The following is a 14,459-nucleotide window of genomic DNA, read 5'->3' on the forward strand; positions in this document are numbered from 1 at the left end:
AATTTAAAGCTCGCTAGTCGCTAGAACCAGTTATAGAAAATCGTGCTAGTGATTACCAGGTCTCAAGTTCTATTTCTGGTTTTTGTGCGCAGTTTTATTTACTTTCAATTTGACGTACAATTTCGCGTATAAAAATAATATCTAAATGTAATCCTTTCACTCGAAATCACAAGGGAAACAAAACTTTAACATCAATCTATATTTGTTACAGATGTTAAACAAAGGCAAGGAACGTTGAGAGCGAACCATGTATCTACAGACGATCCACATTTACGAAATAAGATGAATGGAGTACAACCAAAGATGAGATTGATAAAGAAGGAAATAAACGTACACAATGCATGAATATAGCCATACATCTTTATCAAACAATGTCGAAAGCTTAACTGAAGATACAGTCAATTATACTATAGACAATTACTTTGGAGATTTTAGTAATGAAACGGGGAATGCAACTGATTTGTACGAAGGGAATGAAGTGAACAATTGGTGGGCATTAGTGGCTCTGATGCTGGTGGTGTGTACGGCTGCAGGGAATGTGTTAGTGTGTTTGGCGATATACTTGGAGAGACGGTTGCAGAATGTAACGAATTATTTCTTGATGTCGTTGGCGATAACTGATCTGCTGGTCGCGATATTGGTGATGCCGCTCGGGATTTTAACGCTGGTTCGAGGTAAGATGTTTTTATTCTGTTATCCTAAATTGATACTAATTTTATGAATGTGGAAGTCTATTTGTCTAATTTATACGCTTGTCTAAACCTGCAATCAGGGTTGCCGTTGAAAATGAGTTCAGTAACTCTTTTTGATGGCAAGAGAATAGTTAAAGACCCGGGGTCAACATGTTTTTTTTTTGTCAGAGAGCTATTCTTAAATTTTACATAAACACAAGCAGCTAGTGTGAAACTCGAAATAATTTTTGATTTTAAAATTTTAGACGCTCATTGAAAATATCGGACAATCATTGACTCTTATAGATTTTAAATCTTATTACAACCATAATTAATCAAACTAAAGTAGTATCACTGCCAGGACTAAACATAACTACAAAACAATAAGATCTGTTACACACTACCGCCGAACCAAAGCAAACACAACCCCTCAATTGTCTGAACATAATATAACCATAATACGTAAAGGTATTATTCCATCGCGAACGTATTAGTTATTGTAATTCAGTCATGCCCAAATTACACGTATTACGCACAATATGAAGCCTGCGTGCGTCGCAAATTCCTTGAGTTTCTCATGATATGTGGTATGTTACGTAAAATATTTGTATTATTATAATTCTACTAGCTAACCCACGCGGTCGTACCACGTGTTACAACCCTCTTAGAGTTGATTTGTAAAGAAATAGTAATTTATGGTTTCTTAATAACTTAACCTTAAACTTGAACATTAAAATCAGTTTGATTTTGACTACGAAAGCGTTATAAATGAAGAGACTTATTTTCACTAGATTTTCTTTTATGACCGATTTTTTTTAGGTAAAATGGACTAATTCTGTTTTTTTTTTGCGCCAATCATTTACTCGTACTATTGACATTATCTGGTAAACAGTTTAATCATAAAAGATAAAACGATAAACAGACAAACCGACAGACTTTCACATATTTAATATGATTATGGAATCATGAGTAAACAAGTAATGAATGTATGAAAAGTATCATAATGGTTTATTTTGGGGGATGTTTGTTAAGGCTCGTGTTTATGTACCGTTTGAATAAAACCCGGGTAATCAGGGTATGTTTGCCTCCCTTGCAGGGGTTAAGAATACAAAACCTAGCACGCTTTTTGACTTTCAAAATTATGGGTGTTGATTTTAACCTCGGTTTCAATAACATAAACATACTTTTTTTAATTTATAACAGCCCTTGTTTTTCCTTAGCTAAATGTTCTTTATGTTTTTAATAATTTGTCTAAGAAAAGAAACAGTTCACGCTCGAGTTGATTTTATAATCATAATTAACAACAAATAAAAATGAGTTTTAGATATTAGGTACTCTTTTAAGTAAAACTTTAAGATTCTCATTTTTCTGTTTCTTTCCAAATATTTTTGCCCTGCCCTAATTTCTTATAAGACCCTTTTCTGATAATCTGCTGATTTCTTATAATCTGCCCCCTAAGCGACTAACATTGTAAATGGCAATCTGTTGGTGTGTTTTAAACACCTGTTCCTAAACCTTCAGATATAATGTTCTTGTTCTGATACAAATATTTCACGTAGACAGTCTCTAACCACTTGGCCAGCATGGTGGACTCAGCCTAATCCCACCCTCATTACGAGAAGAGATTCTTGCCTAGGAGTAGGATCGATTTGAGTTTTTTTTTTTAATTTTACGACACTAAATTGACATGGCGACCAGAATAACCACTGCGCTACGGCTACAGTTCTCTCATGTGACCCACATTCTTCAGTCAACAAAATCTCCATATGTTAGCTGCAACACAACAGGATCAATGACATAATGTATTCGAGGTATCGGTCTGGAGTAAACAGACTTCGGAAGCCAGAACATTGTACTACGCAAATCGATTTGTACAAAGGAATTTCCTTGCAAGCACAAATTTTAAGCGGCATTGTTACCCGGTAATGTAATCCCACTATACTAAACGGTTTTTCAAAAGCAAATAGCAGGATCGAGGGTTGGCTAGTTTAAATAGACAAACAAATAGTTACACATATTACGAAATATCATGGCCATACAATTTGGTTTGCATAGAAGAAAATGATTTTAGTTAAGAGTTTCTGGCTATGTATGAGTTTCTGGATTCAACTATATTACGAAGCTAAACATGGCATGCCTGAAAGTTCTTTAAACAGCTCTTGAAGGAACGATATTCACCGACCCGATTTGGCCAGTTAACCGCACTTTTAATTCCTACAGAGGACCTGTGCAGTAGGACAGTAATGGGCTTAATCCATTTTAATTACTTGTCAATTTTCTTAAACAAGATTATACGCGTCAAAAAATCGCTACCTAAAAGCACTTTTAAAGTGTAATCACCTTTACACAGAAGCAATTTCGCCTACACAGGTACTTTACCACAAAATAATCACATTGTCTTCTCAATCAGTTGATAACAGGCTTGTTTCTTCCACAAATTAATTCTGCGTAGCTCTAATCGATGTTGTGCAAACCAAAATTAAGTTACGCCCCCTCTACGAAGTTGGGAAGGTTTCGTGGAAATTTGATTGCTTATAAAGCTTTGAACCTCTATTTTCTTTCTGAATCATATTTGTGACAAAAATATTATCTTTGCTTGAATATAATCGAAGTCTATCTGTTACGCCTTCATGGGTAAGTTGCTGAACTGATTTCGAAGCTACCCGGGATCCTAATAAACGTGATCAGCGCCCCTAGCGGGTTTCGATAGAACCAATTTTTCAAGTAGTATTTTACTATGAAATGTTTGATAATCGATAGTAGGTATGTACTAAGCGCAGGATAATGGAGCTATAGTATAAAACAGATAAGGAGATTATTTTTCAGGGACATAAATCCAATATTACGTACATTTTATCTTTTAACATAAACTAATTAAAGCGCCCGTGTACAGTAATTTGTCAAACTAAATTGCAAAGTTAATTTTATTGTCGACGCTTAGTGGAGGAATTCCTGAGCTTTTTGTTACGGTGGAGAGTACCCTTATAAATTTATTCATTATCACCATCAGCTAAGACTCGTTTAGAATTTATTGGGTTTCCTACTAATTTCACTTTTATAATAGCGCTCCTGTTCTTCCGAAGGTTAAATAAGATACCTGAATATTACTTACAATATGTCTTTTGCGATTGTTTCATCGTATCAAAATAAATTTGCTATCGACAGTCAGTAATCGAGTAGCTATGTAATGAACGCTGATCAGTGCCCCTAACGTATTCCACAAGAACTATTTTGTTCAAATAATTTATGCCGAATGCGACTTGCATTGATTGCAGGAATTTACTACAGATAGGATTCAAAGAATAATGTTTATGCTATGAGGAAAAATATTCAATAAATACAATTATTTGTTAATTAAGAAATTTACTTTACGAAATAAAACGTTTGGAAACTCTCTTTTATCGAATACATTAACCAAATAATACCGAAGAATATTTACCTGTCAAAATATAACTGTATACAACTCGCCTTTTCACAAAATACATTTGTAGCGTAAAAAGCGAACTATTTTCTTAACATTGTGTACAATTTCGTTTACGAAGCGCATAATTCGAGTTAATGTTAGTATGAAAGGCGTTGATGGATGGATCTCACAAAGCGTGCACAATGTGGCTAATGGAGACCGGCTTGATCAGATGTTACGTAATTGTGTGAACACGTGCTAAAAGAACGTATTGTTCGGGGCTTTTAGAAATGTACGATAATGTGGAGTATTTTGTTGCATTTTGGGCCTTTCTTAACGCTAAATAGCTTTTGTGTATATGAACAAATATTGTAGTAAAGCCCTTCAGACTATTTTATATAATTATTTCCTATCAAAAGTTATACTTAGACATTACTTGGCGGCGTAAGGAGATGCAGTGGCAACCATTTTCTAATTTTGTTTCACAATCTCTTTTTTTAATTTCTATTATATTTTATGGACATTATGTTCTGGATTCCAAGCTAAACACAGTTTTTACCACGGTACCCGGACAACTGAAAAACATACTCATGTACTTTAAAATAAGTGTATATTTTATACTACCCCCGTGATTTCGTCCGCCACCCGAATTTCCCCATGGGAATGCGTCTTTTTCCCGGGGTAAAAAGTAGCCTATGTTCTTTTTCGGGTATCAAAATATCTCCATACCAAATTTTACTCGCGGCGCGACGTCCGTCATTGCGACGAGGTGACCAAGTTATTCTCTGCGCGACTTTAGAAGTAATTAATTTACACGTGTTTTTCATAAGTCTACCTTTCTAAACATTTTAGTTTTAAACCACATTTTTCCCGTAACCTAAACTTTTCGTCTTCTTAAATAAACAAAATATTAAAAAAATATACCACAGAAATAGAACAGTACCTCCTAATACAGTTCACAGGCTCCAGTGAGACAGTCTTAACAAGAAAACATCCCAACAAGAACAATTACAGACCTTAGTCCCAACGTAATTGAAACATAACACGTGCTCTACCTATCTCTAAAATTAATGGATTACATTAGTTCCCCAAACGGCGGACTCCAACTACGGTCAATTTTATTATGGTAAACTGTAGACAGTAATTGCTAACGTGATTTAATATTAAGTTCGTGAATTACTTGTCAAATGTTAAGGTAACGGGTTTGGAAGTGAAACTTGCTAATTGGAAAACGATCAACTTTGATTGTGTATTAATTTATGTGTTACTTACTGTACCTCGATTCTCTACCACTATCGACTACCGACAACCGGATAGCTATCGAAATTTAGACATTTAGAATGTACTGCTAAAAAAGTTTCTACGACGCCCGTCAGAGGCGGACTTTAAATTTGTAACGGATATTTGCCATTCTATAAGGGCAGACTGATATCTGACGCCGTTTTTTTATAAAAAAATCTATAACTTCACATACGAATATTCGATAAGTGCATCGATGTATTCCGCCGTGATTCTACCAGTTCCTGCCGTAAAACTTACTGTCTCAACATAAAATCATGCATATTATTTGCCTTCAGACTCAGTCAAATAATATGCATGATCGCGCTAATACCCGTATCGTGCGAGTCGATACGAATGTCATATCGTATTGTGGTTTCATAACGGCACTATAGTAGAACGGGTACGGATCTGTATCCACTTAGGCATATAGGTATTTTAATATTTTGTTCTGAGCTCGTAAGTAAGACAAAATCATAAGTATCTCTAACGGAGGAAAACATCATGAGGGCATGCAAAGTTCCCAACTCAAACTTGGCTAGCGTTATGGACTCAAGGCTTAACCCCTCCCTCGTTTGGGAGGAGACCCTTGCTCAGCAGTGAAACAGTAACGAGTAAAACAAAAACAAAAAACCTCTAACGTTCTACTAACAGCTTATAATCACGATTGAAAGACAAATTTTACCCCGGGAAATCTTTTAACGTTTCTTTTTGTTAATAACTATCCCACTGCCATGCAATGGTCTCTTTTCGGTATGAGGGAGGGATTAGGCATTGAGTCCATGCGCTGATGAACTGCAAGATGAAGACTCATCTTTAACTTGAAACAAAATGAAATAAATGCGAATTTTGTTACCCAAGTTGTTTTTCTTTTATTGTTAGTCAAAATATATATTATTATGAAGTCTCTTGTTTTAATAAATACATTTTACTCAAGTACAATTTAAAGTTACATTTACTTAAATTTTTAAATCTAAGAAACCAACCACACATTATTCAGAATTAAGACGAACAAATGAATCTCGCAGCAAATGGCGTTACATTTGAAACATGTCTCAGTAATTTCACACGGATTACTTCGTTCATATCTTGTTGCTGTTTTCACTGGGGATTTATCGCAGCATTTATTTTAATACATATACCTTGTGTAGCGTTCATTTTGTTCGGTCTGCTTTAGGGCCCTCACACACGACATTTTAACGGCAGCGACACGCGTTAAACGCAATTAAGACGTCTTGCAAACGCTGTGACTTCAACGCGTTGTTATAGCTCCTATACACGGTATTTTTTAACGTCGAAGTGCGTCGAACACAATTAGAACGCCGAAAAAACGTAGGACCTTCCACCTATGTACACGATGCTTGCGATTGTGACACTACAAATGCCCATATAGCAATACGAATTCCCTATGAGTGAATAAAAATGTGTGAGTGATAAAAACACCCGCGTATAAAATGTGTTTCACTTGCGTTTGTTTTAGTAAATTTATTTATTTGCTTCATATACAAAAGTTGTATAAAGGCAAACTTAATGCCAATGACATTCTCTACCAGTCAACCTACGATATATTTTAGTATATAATTTTAATCACGAGTGGAGGACGCGTTTATAAAAACGCGCGTTCTCATCGCGTTACTATAGCGTCGTGTGCAAAGGCTCTTAGGTTTGTGAGTTATGTGGAACAACATTAGGGGTGTTTCCCTTATATTGTTATGGAGATGACGAGTCATTTCTCATGTTGTTTTTGAAGGGAAAGTAACTTGCCTGAAAAATGATACGGTGCTGAGATTTTTTTGGAAATGGTAGAGTAAATAAAAGGAATATTGATAAAGTTTGCACTGATTTTTAAAGTTGATCAAATCATGGTTTATTTTAAACAAACGAAAGATGGAGCTGACAATTCTAAGATCTTTTGAATCGTTTTTCGGATTAAAGTAACTTTATATTGATCAGAAACTCAACTCACACTTTTTCCTTCTCTACTTATTAGAAACGTAACTTAAAACTAATTTCATGTGAAAATGGCCAAACGTATTTATTTATGTACAAGTCTAGTTTAATAGCGGCAAATGTATATAAAAATACGTTTTTAAGAGAGCGTATAAAACACGTGCTAAGTCTAAAAATAAGTCACGTTTCAAACTTAAACCGAACATTTGTTTTGCTTTCATCCTAAATGTATTTTGCCACACTCATCCTCCTTTAATCTTCAACACAATTTCTCAAGACCAGCACTAAAGCGACTGAAAATATCTAAGAAAATAAAGCAAAATTTGTCCAAACTTTCAACTTAATCTTGTAGACTACTACTATTTAGAAAAATCCCGTCACACCAAGGAGTTATTGTTGACCTTTTCACAAAAAATAAACAAAGATTCGTCTATATTTTTTTTGATTTCCCGAAGGGTTTCGTAAAAAGCAGGAATGAGTCGACGGATCTAGTGTTTCGAGTTCATATATCATATTACTGTCTGATTGTCTGTTTGAGCTTTTGTCAAAATTTATAGCGGATTGCTATCCCCAATAAGGTTATTTGGGTTTCTTTATGGTTTTGGCTTCTATAAATGTATATTTCTGCTCGTGATTTTACCTATTTATAGAGAGGAACGGAAAAACTCATTAATTACAAGGAGATTTCACAAATATTTGTTCCGTGTAAACATCTTGGAACTTTGTACACCTACTTATAGATACTGACAAACAATTTCCTGCCTTCAACGCCTACGCAACTACTAGAAAAATACCAGAGGACCGATTTTCTACGACAACCGCCAACAAATTTTGTACGAATATTGATCAGCGCCTCTAACGGGTGCTTTAAGAACTAATTTTAAGTAGATTTTAAATGTCAAACTTATACATTAAAGCAGTGTCTGTAGGAAATCGCTCTAAAGGTACATGCCATCTAACCAAAGTTTATAATTTCGATGATATAACGCCTTAATAATAGCTTTCCGATCCAATAAACTTGGGTCGAGTAGGTTAGACGTTTTCCTCTGTGACGCTCAAATTTTGGGAGCACCCTATAAGGAATATGATCCCTTGAGAATTTTACTTAATAGCTGTGAATTTTAGGTAGGCGTATAAATGGGATAACGCGGTCAACAATATCCCTTACTTGTGTGTAATGAAACGGTGAGTAGTATCTACAGTTCCTGGCGCTACTACCGTAAACGTTACAATTTTCATGAGATTGAAGCATGGAGATCTTTTAAAACCGGGGATAAAATATTACACTGCAGTACTTACTCACTTACGAGGAGCTCCTGGCTTACTCGTAGTTCACAACAGCTGCACGGATAGATCTCTGAGGTCTCTGAGGTCTAAGCCACGCTTGCCGATGTTGTTCTATGGATGGGTGACCATCTTATACATATCGAGTTTTAGTTTTGATAAAAAAATTGATAAAATTTAAGGCTGAACGTCGTACGTGACTCAACAAGTCAAAAATTAACATTAAAAATCACTATACTACAACAACATATACAGTTAACACCCTTTTCGTAATCGCCATCATTTTGTCCACAACAACCTGCGTAAATGTCGTCCCATTTCCTTCGGCATAATATTCCCCGTAATTTGGCGTCGGCAAACATCGATTGCTGGTTAATGAGTGATATTTAGGGCTGCGTGTGTTGGTTCAGCCTCGCCTACCAGTTTATTGACAAATTTGTTAAAAGCCATCACGAAATTGATATGCTGGGTAATAGAACGGGGTTTTTCGAAGTCGGTTTTTAATTGGCATATATTGTTGGTACAGACATTGATTTTTGAGCGATGAATTTTGTAGTTTGTCAAGAAAATATGACGATGTTCGTTGCGTATAGGTTTTGACAACTAGAATACGCAAAGGTACAACAAATGTTTGTCTGATACATTTAACTTTTTGGAAAAGACAGATAAAGTGTATTCATATCAAATAGTTATATTGATTGTATAAAGTACTTTAATGTGTAAATGTGTAGCAAAAGTAGTCCAACGGTAAAAATTAAAACAACTGATTAATCTAATAAGATGATAAAAATAAACAGAAAAAGATACCCACAAATACAAATACGACAAATTACTTAAACAAATAACAATAATATTTCACAGAAACGAACTGATTTCACAACACAAAATAATAATCTTTATCCAGATATTACACATAGACTACGTAATGTTATCCGAATATATCTAAAATGAATGTTTCGTGGAAGCTCTTATATCTTCGGCAATCATGATCTTGGGATTCCTAAAATACCTTGCTCCTATGGGTCGTATTTCGAGAAAGATCGAGACGAAATTTGGCATGTTTATAGCTTAGACCCAACTCACCAAATATGAACTTGAAAGCAGAAATATATTTTTTGATGAACATTTTATTTTTGCGATCGTAAAAAGAAATACTTCTGTTAATGTATTATAATACTTAAAAAATGTTACGCTAGGGTTTCATTATTATTAAGTTATCTCTAGACAAACATTTTTTCCCAATTTATTTGCCCCAAGGAAGAGAGAATAATGTCATAATTCATAATTTTTTTTCACTCTGTTTAATATGTTGTGTCTGTTTGTAACGCTTTTGCGGATACATACTAAACTGATTTAGGTAAAATTGTTTAATGTGAAAATTGATGATATAACTTAGTTTTCATAGAAAAATCCAGGCGAACGAAGCAACAAAACCGGATAAGTTTAAAAATGTTGCAATATTTAGGCACGGTTTTTTTTTCATTTCCGAATATCTATAAGATAGCTTATCCGTCACTTATTTTTCAACAGTGAAACTGACCCTTGGATGTATGTTTGCTCTTTAAATCGAAAAGAACTGAATGAGTTTTTGTAAAATTTTCCATATTAGTAGTTTGGACTCAAGGCCTAACCCCTCCCTCATTACAGGAGGAGACCCTTGCCCAGCAGTGGGACATTAATGGGTTAAATTTATTTATTTATTAGTAGTTTATAACTTTGACTTTGACTGCCTCTGTGGCGCAGCGCTTTAGGTCACCACGCCAACACCACTGCGTCGGGAAGTCGTGGGTTCGATCTCCACACGGAACAATTATATTATTTGTGCGATCCACAAATAATTGTTTCGGGTCTGGTTGTGCTTTGTGTCCGTTGTTTTTATGTTTGTAAAAGTCCCCGCGACACAAGAGCAATTCTTAGTGCGGGAGATGTCTTTCAAAAAAAAAAAGAAAAAAAAAATAACATTCAGGTTCTTCTTAAATGACCACTTAAATAAATATGAACTAATTTAATCTTTAATAATACATACTATTTAAACCTACTACTAATAGTAACTATTTACGCCCTAAACTAAACCCCTTTTTGCATGCAGACAAAGTCGTAGGCAGAAACGGGTATGAGTATTCTCATCCAACAATTTTCTGTCTACAATTTGTTTAGTTTAACGTGTCCCCAGTGCTGTATGTTGGCATCGTTACCTCATAACATAAATTTGTACAATTTCCTCACATATGTCGTTTGTTTTGTCAACATTTGACTCCAGAGAGCTGTTATAGCTAATACAATTGTATTTTGAAAAGTATTTTACTTATATATTAAAGTTTGAGACCTAGTTATTTGTTTATTTTTTTAATTTTCTTTAGAAGTCAGTTGTATCATTAGACTGCTTGTATGAATTCTCTGGTATGAATAATGAGGAAGTCCGCTTATCCCAATTGTTAAAACATTCATATAGCGAGCATTTGCCACTTAAATAACTCGAAATAGATAGTTTTTCGATATACACTAGAGCACTAATCAGATTTCATACAAAATTGTTGGCCAATAGTGGTAGGAAATGGCCTTTACTGCCAGAGGTTTTAAAACTATTGCACATAGAGTCGGTTTCATATTTCTATTTTTTCCTATCAAAGATTTTAGAGCAAAGCGGTGTACAAGTTAGTGAACAAAACCTTAAATGTTTTTATCTTGTTCCAGGTTATTTCCCACTGCCCGCCGTGTACTGTCTGACGTGGATCTGTCTCGACGTACTCCTCTGCACAGCCTCCATCATGCATCTTTGTACTATTAGCGTTGACAGGTAGGTATATTAAATCTTTGCTTAATACGTTAACTAGTATGTTGCCCATATAGAGTAAAGAACCTAATGCCCGAATTAAAATTGGGCCAAGTATGCGATGCAACCGGAGAGATATATAGATGGGTGCCACAATATGGTCAGCTAAGAGGCCCAAATGTAACTGGATGTGCCTTTGGATAGAGTGCCAGAAGCAACAAATGACTGAGAAAAAAGTGCGGACGAGGACTCAGACCGAAAAGATATAAGTAGGTCCCGTCCCCGGCGAAAAAAAAAACACTTTTCCTGAACAATAGATCTTGGTAACCATCAACATACACTACAGCTAACTTTGTCATTAAAGGGCGGCTAATGTCAAGTAAAATTGTGCGCTGAATTCTACTACCAAAACCATAATAAATGGTTCGAAATTATTAAAAAGAGAAAAAAAATTATAAATTGAGTCAATAATATATTGTTTCAGATATCTTTCACTCCGGTATCCAATGAGGTTTGGCCGAAACAAGACGAGAAAAAGAGTGACGGTGAAGATCGCCTTCGTGTGGATGCTGTCATCTGCTATGAGTCTTCCATTGAGTTTAAAATATTCTAAAGTAAGTACTAGTATTAGTATTTAAATTATTGCATGTTGTATACGTTGGAGAATAGAACATTAATTGATATCATAGTACATGGTATAGGGAACAAAGTATGGGCCGTGGATTTACGAAGATTTGAAGTAATTCCTTGATAGAAAACAGGTTAGTATTTTTAACAATAACATATTCAAAAATCTTTAATTTATGCTTACGTGTCATCAATGTTCGAAATCGCAATACGTAGCGGTAGATACATAAAAAATAAGTATTTAAAAGGTTACTAACCTTAGCAACAATGTATAAGATATTGAAAATTTCGATATATTTACACATAATTTATTTTAAACAAATCTAAGACCGCGAATAACTCACGAATATTATACTTCAAAACCAATAAAATAAACATTAGAGATTGAAATTCAATTTAGTTTCAAAACTATCGAATTAATTTATTTCTTTGAAATAATATTAATTGCAATAGTTTAAAATTAACCGCTAACTAAAAGTCTAGACTTATTCGCGTTTAAGTATAGGCTAATGACCTGTGGTATACCGATATAAGGGGGAGTACACACTCAACAAACTGTACCTACTGAAGATTGCTTTTTAGCAGTCAACGGTCATCAGAGTAGATATTTTCTACTACTATTTACTAATTTACATACCAATTTTGTAGAAAGTTGTGAAAAACCAATCGGTAATGCACTAGGCATTAAGCACGCATTATTTTCTAAGTAATGTAATGTCAAAAGATTGCTAGTGATCAGTTTAATAAACTGCGTATTTCAACGAAAATATATTGTTTTTGTGAAAACTTTGTTAGCACTTCTTGACGTCAGTAAGACAAGATCTAGAACACGAACAATAATTAGAACATAAAAAAAACAATCGTTTACTCGATAGTAACGCACATACTATTTAGTGTATACTAGTATGTGCTTGATAATTAAAAATTTCCTACCAACTAGTACCGATAAATTTGACATGTAGTTTATTTAGCTAATCGACCATGAATTCTTTGCAAAGTTACAACCCACTCTTAAATAGTTCGAAATATTTAATTACTAAATCGAAAATAGTGGCAGACTAATTTAGTTAATTGAGCTAAGTACTATTTTGAATTAAAATAATACCTACTGATTGAAATTATATTGAGCCCTGAACTTTAATTTTGACTGAATAAATTAATTATGGCTGATTGATAGCCGAATGGTTTACATTAAGCTTCTGACGCAACTGGTCGCTAATTCGAACCCAAGGTAATACACTATAAACTTTTCAAAATTATACTGAAACAGCTTGTAACCTGCACCGAAACTTTAGGCATTAGTAGTTTAGTAAAATGCGTGTTCGTTAACTCCCGTACTATATTATATGATTACTATCGATGTATCTATTATACAGTACCTCGATTCGGGTCTATCCCACTAGTCCCGTTGAGTTGTCCCGTGACGGGACAACTGGCACTATTTTGTCCCAGTTGTCCCGTGGCGGGACAAGTGACACTGTTTTAGTGTCAGTTGTCCCGTTGCAGAAAAATCACGGGACTAATGGGACAGACGGAGGGGTCAAAACAACTGGTTCCATTGAGTTGTTGTGTGACAACAGGTACTTGGTACTTTGGTAATAAAGCAGACGTTATAGGTTGTGTTGTAGTACATTTTTACTTCATTTCTAGTAGATAAGTTAAAATTACATTAGGTACATGTTGAATTGACTTGAGTGTTTGAGCTGCTTCAGGGGCCTGTAACAATATATTTTTAGTTTCCTTACATTATGTTTTTTCAGGTAGGGAATTTCGGATAAGCATGTATAATGCTTTATGGTATGGAAGGTCATAGATATAGACACTCTTGTCAATTTAATTATAAAGTAAAAAGCCCAAATAGTAAAAAAAACTTCTTGTGAATTTAAAGTTTACATAGAGTAGCGTACAATTCATCATATGCTATCTTACCAAAGTACCAAGTACCTGTTGTCACACAACAATTCAATGGAACCAGTTGTTTTGACCCTTCCGTCTGTCCCATTAGTCCCGTTATTTTTCTGCAACGGGACAACTGGCACCAAAACAGTGTCACTTGTCCCGCCACGGGACAACTGGGACAAAATAGTGCCAGTTGTCCCGTCACGGGACAACTCAACGGGACTAGTGGGATAGACCCCTCGATTCTCTTCCACTATCGACTACCGACAACCGGCTAGCTATCGAAATTTTGACATTTAGAATGTACTGCCAAAATGTTTCCTACGACACCCGTCAGAGGCGCTGATCAGGTTTTCATACAAAATTCCTCGATGACAGTTCGGTTGTCGGTAGTCGATAGTAGTAGAGAATCGAGGCACAGTACCTCAATTATTTACCACTATCGACTACCGACAACCGGCTAGCAATCGAAAATTGACATTTAGAATATACTGCCAAAAAGTTCCTACGACGTCCGTCAGAGGCGCTCATTAGATTTTCATATAAAATTTATCGATGACAGTCGGCTGTCGGT

At 35.1% G+C, this 14,459-nt stretch overlaps 1 protein-coding gene across 2 annotated transcripts in view; it reads left to right on the plus strand.

The window, feature by feature from the left end:
* The window catches only part of 5-HT2B (5-hydroxytryptamine receptor 2B), a 112,104-nt gene that overhangs the window by 52,978 nt on the left and 44,667 nt on the right, over window positions 1-14,459 (plus strand). For both annotated transcript variants that reach the window (XM_076124889.1, XM_076124897.1), the window contains exons 2-4: window positions 212-674; window positions 11,281-11,383; window positions 11,844-11,973. In XM_076124889.1, the coding sequence (XP_075981004.1) occupies window positions 338-674; window positions 11,281-11,383; window positions 11,844-11,973 (570 nt within the window). In that variant the 5' untranslated portion in view covers window positions 212-337. The remainder of the gene's footprint in view (window positions 1-211; window positions 675-11,280; window positions 11,384-11,843; window positions 11,974-14,459) is intronic.

This window comes from Anticarsia gemmatalis, chromosome 2 (assembly GCF_050436995.1).
Source record: "Anticarsia gemmatalis isolate Benzon Research Colony breed Stoneville strain chromosome 2, ilAntGemm2 primary, whole genome shotgun sequence".
NCBI classification, from domain to species: domain Eukaryota; kingdom Metazoa; phylum Arthropoda; class Insecta; order Lepidoptera; family Erebidae; genus Anticarsia; species Anticarsia gemmatalis.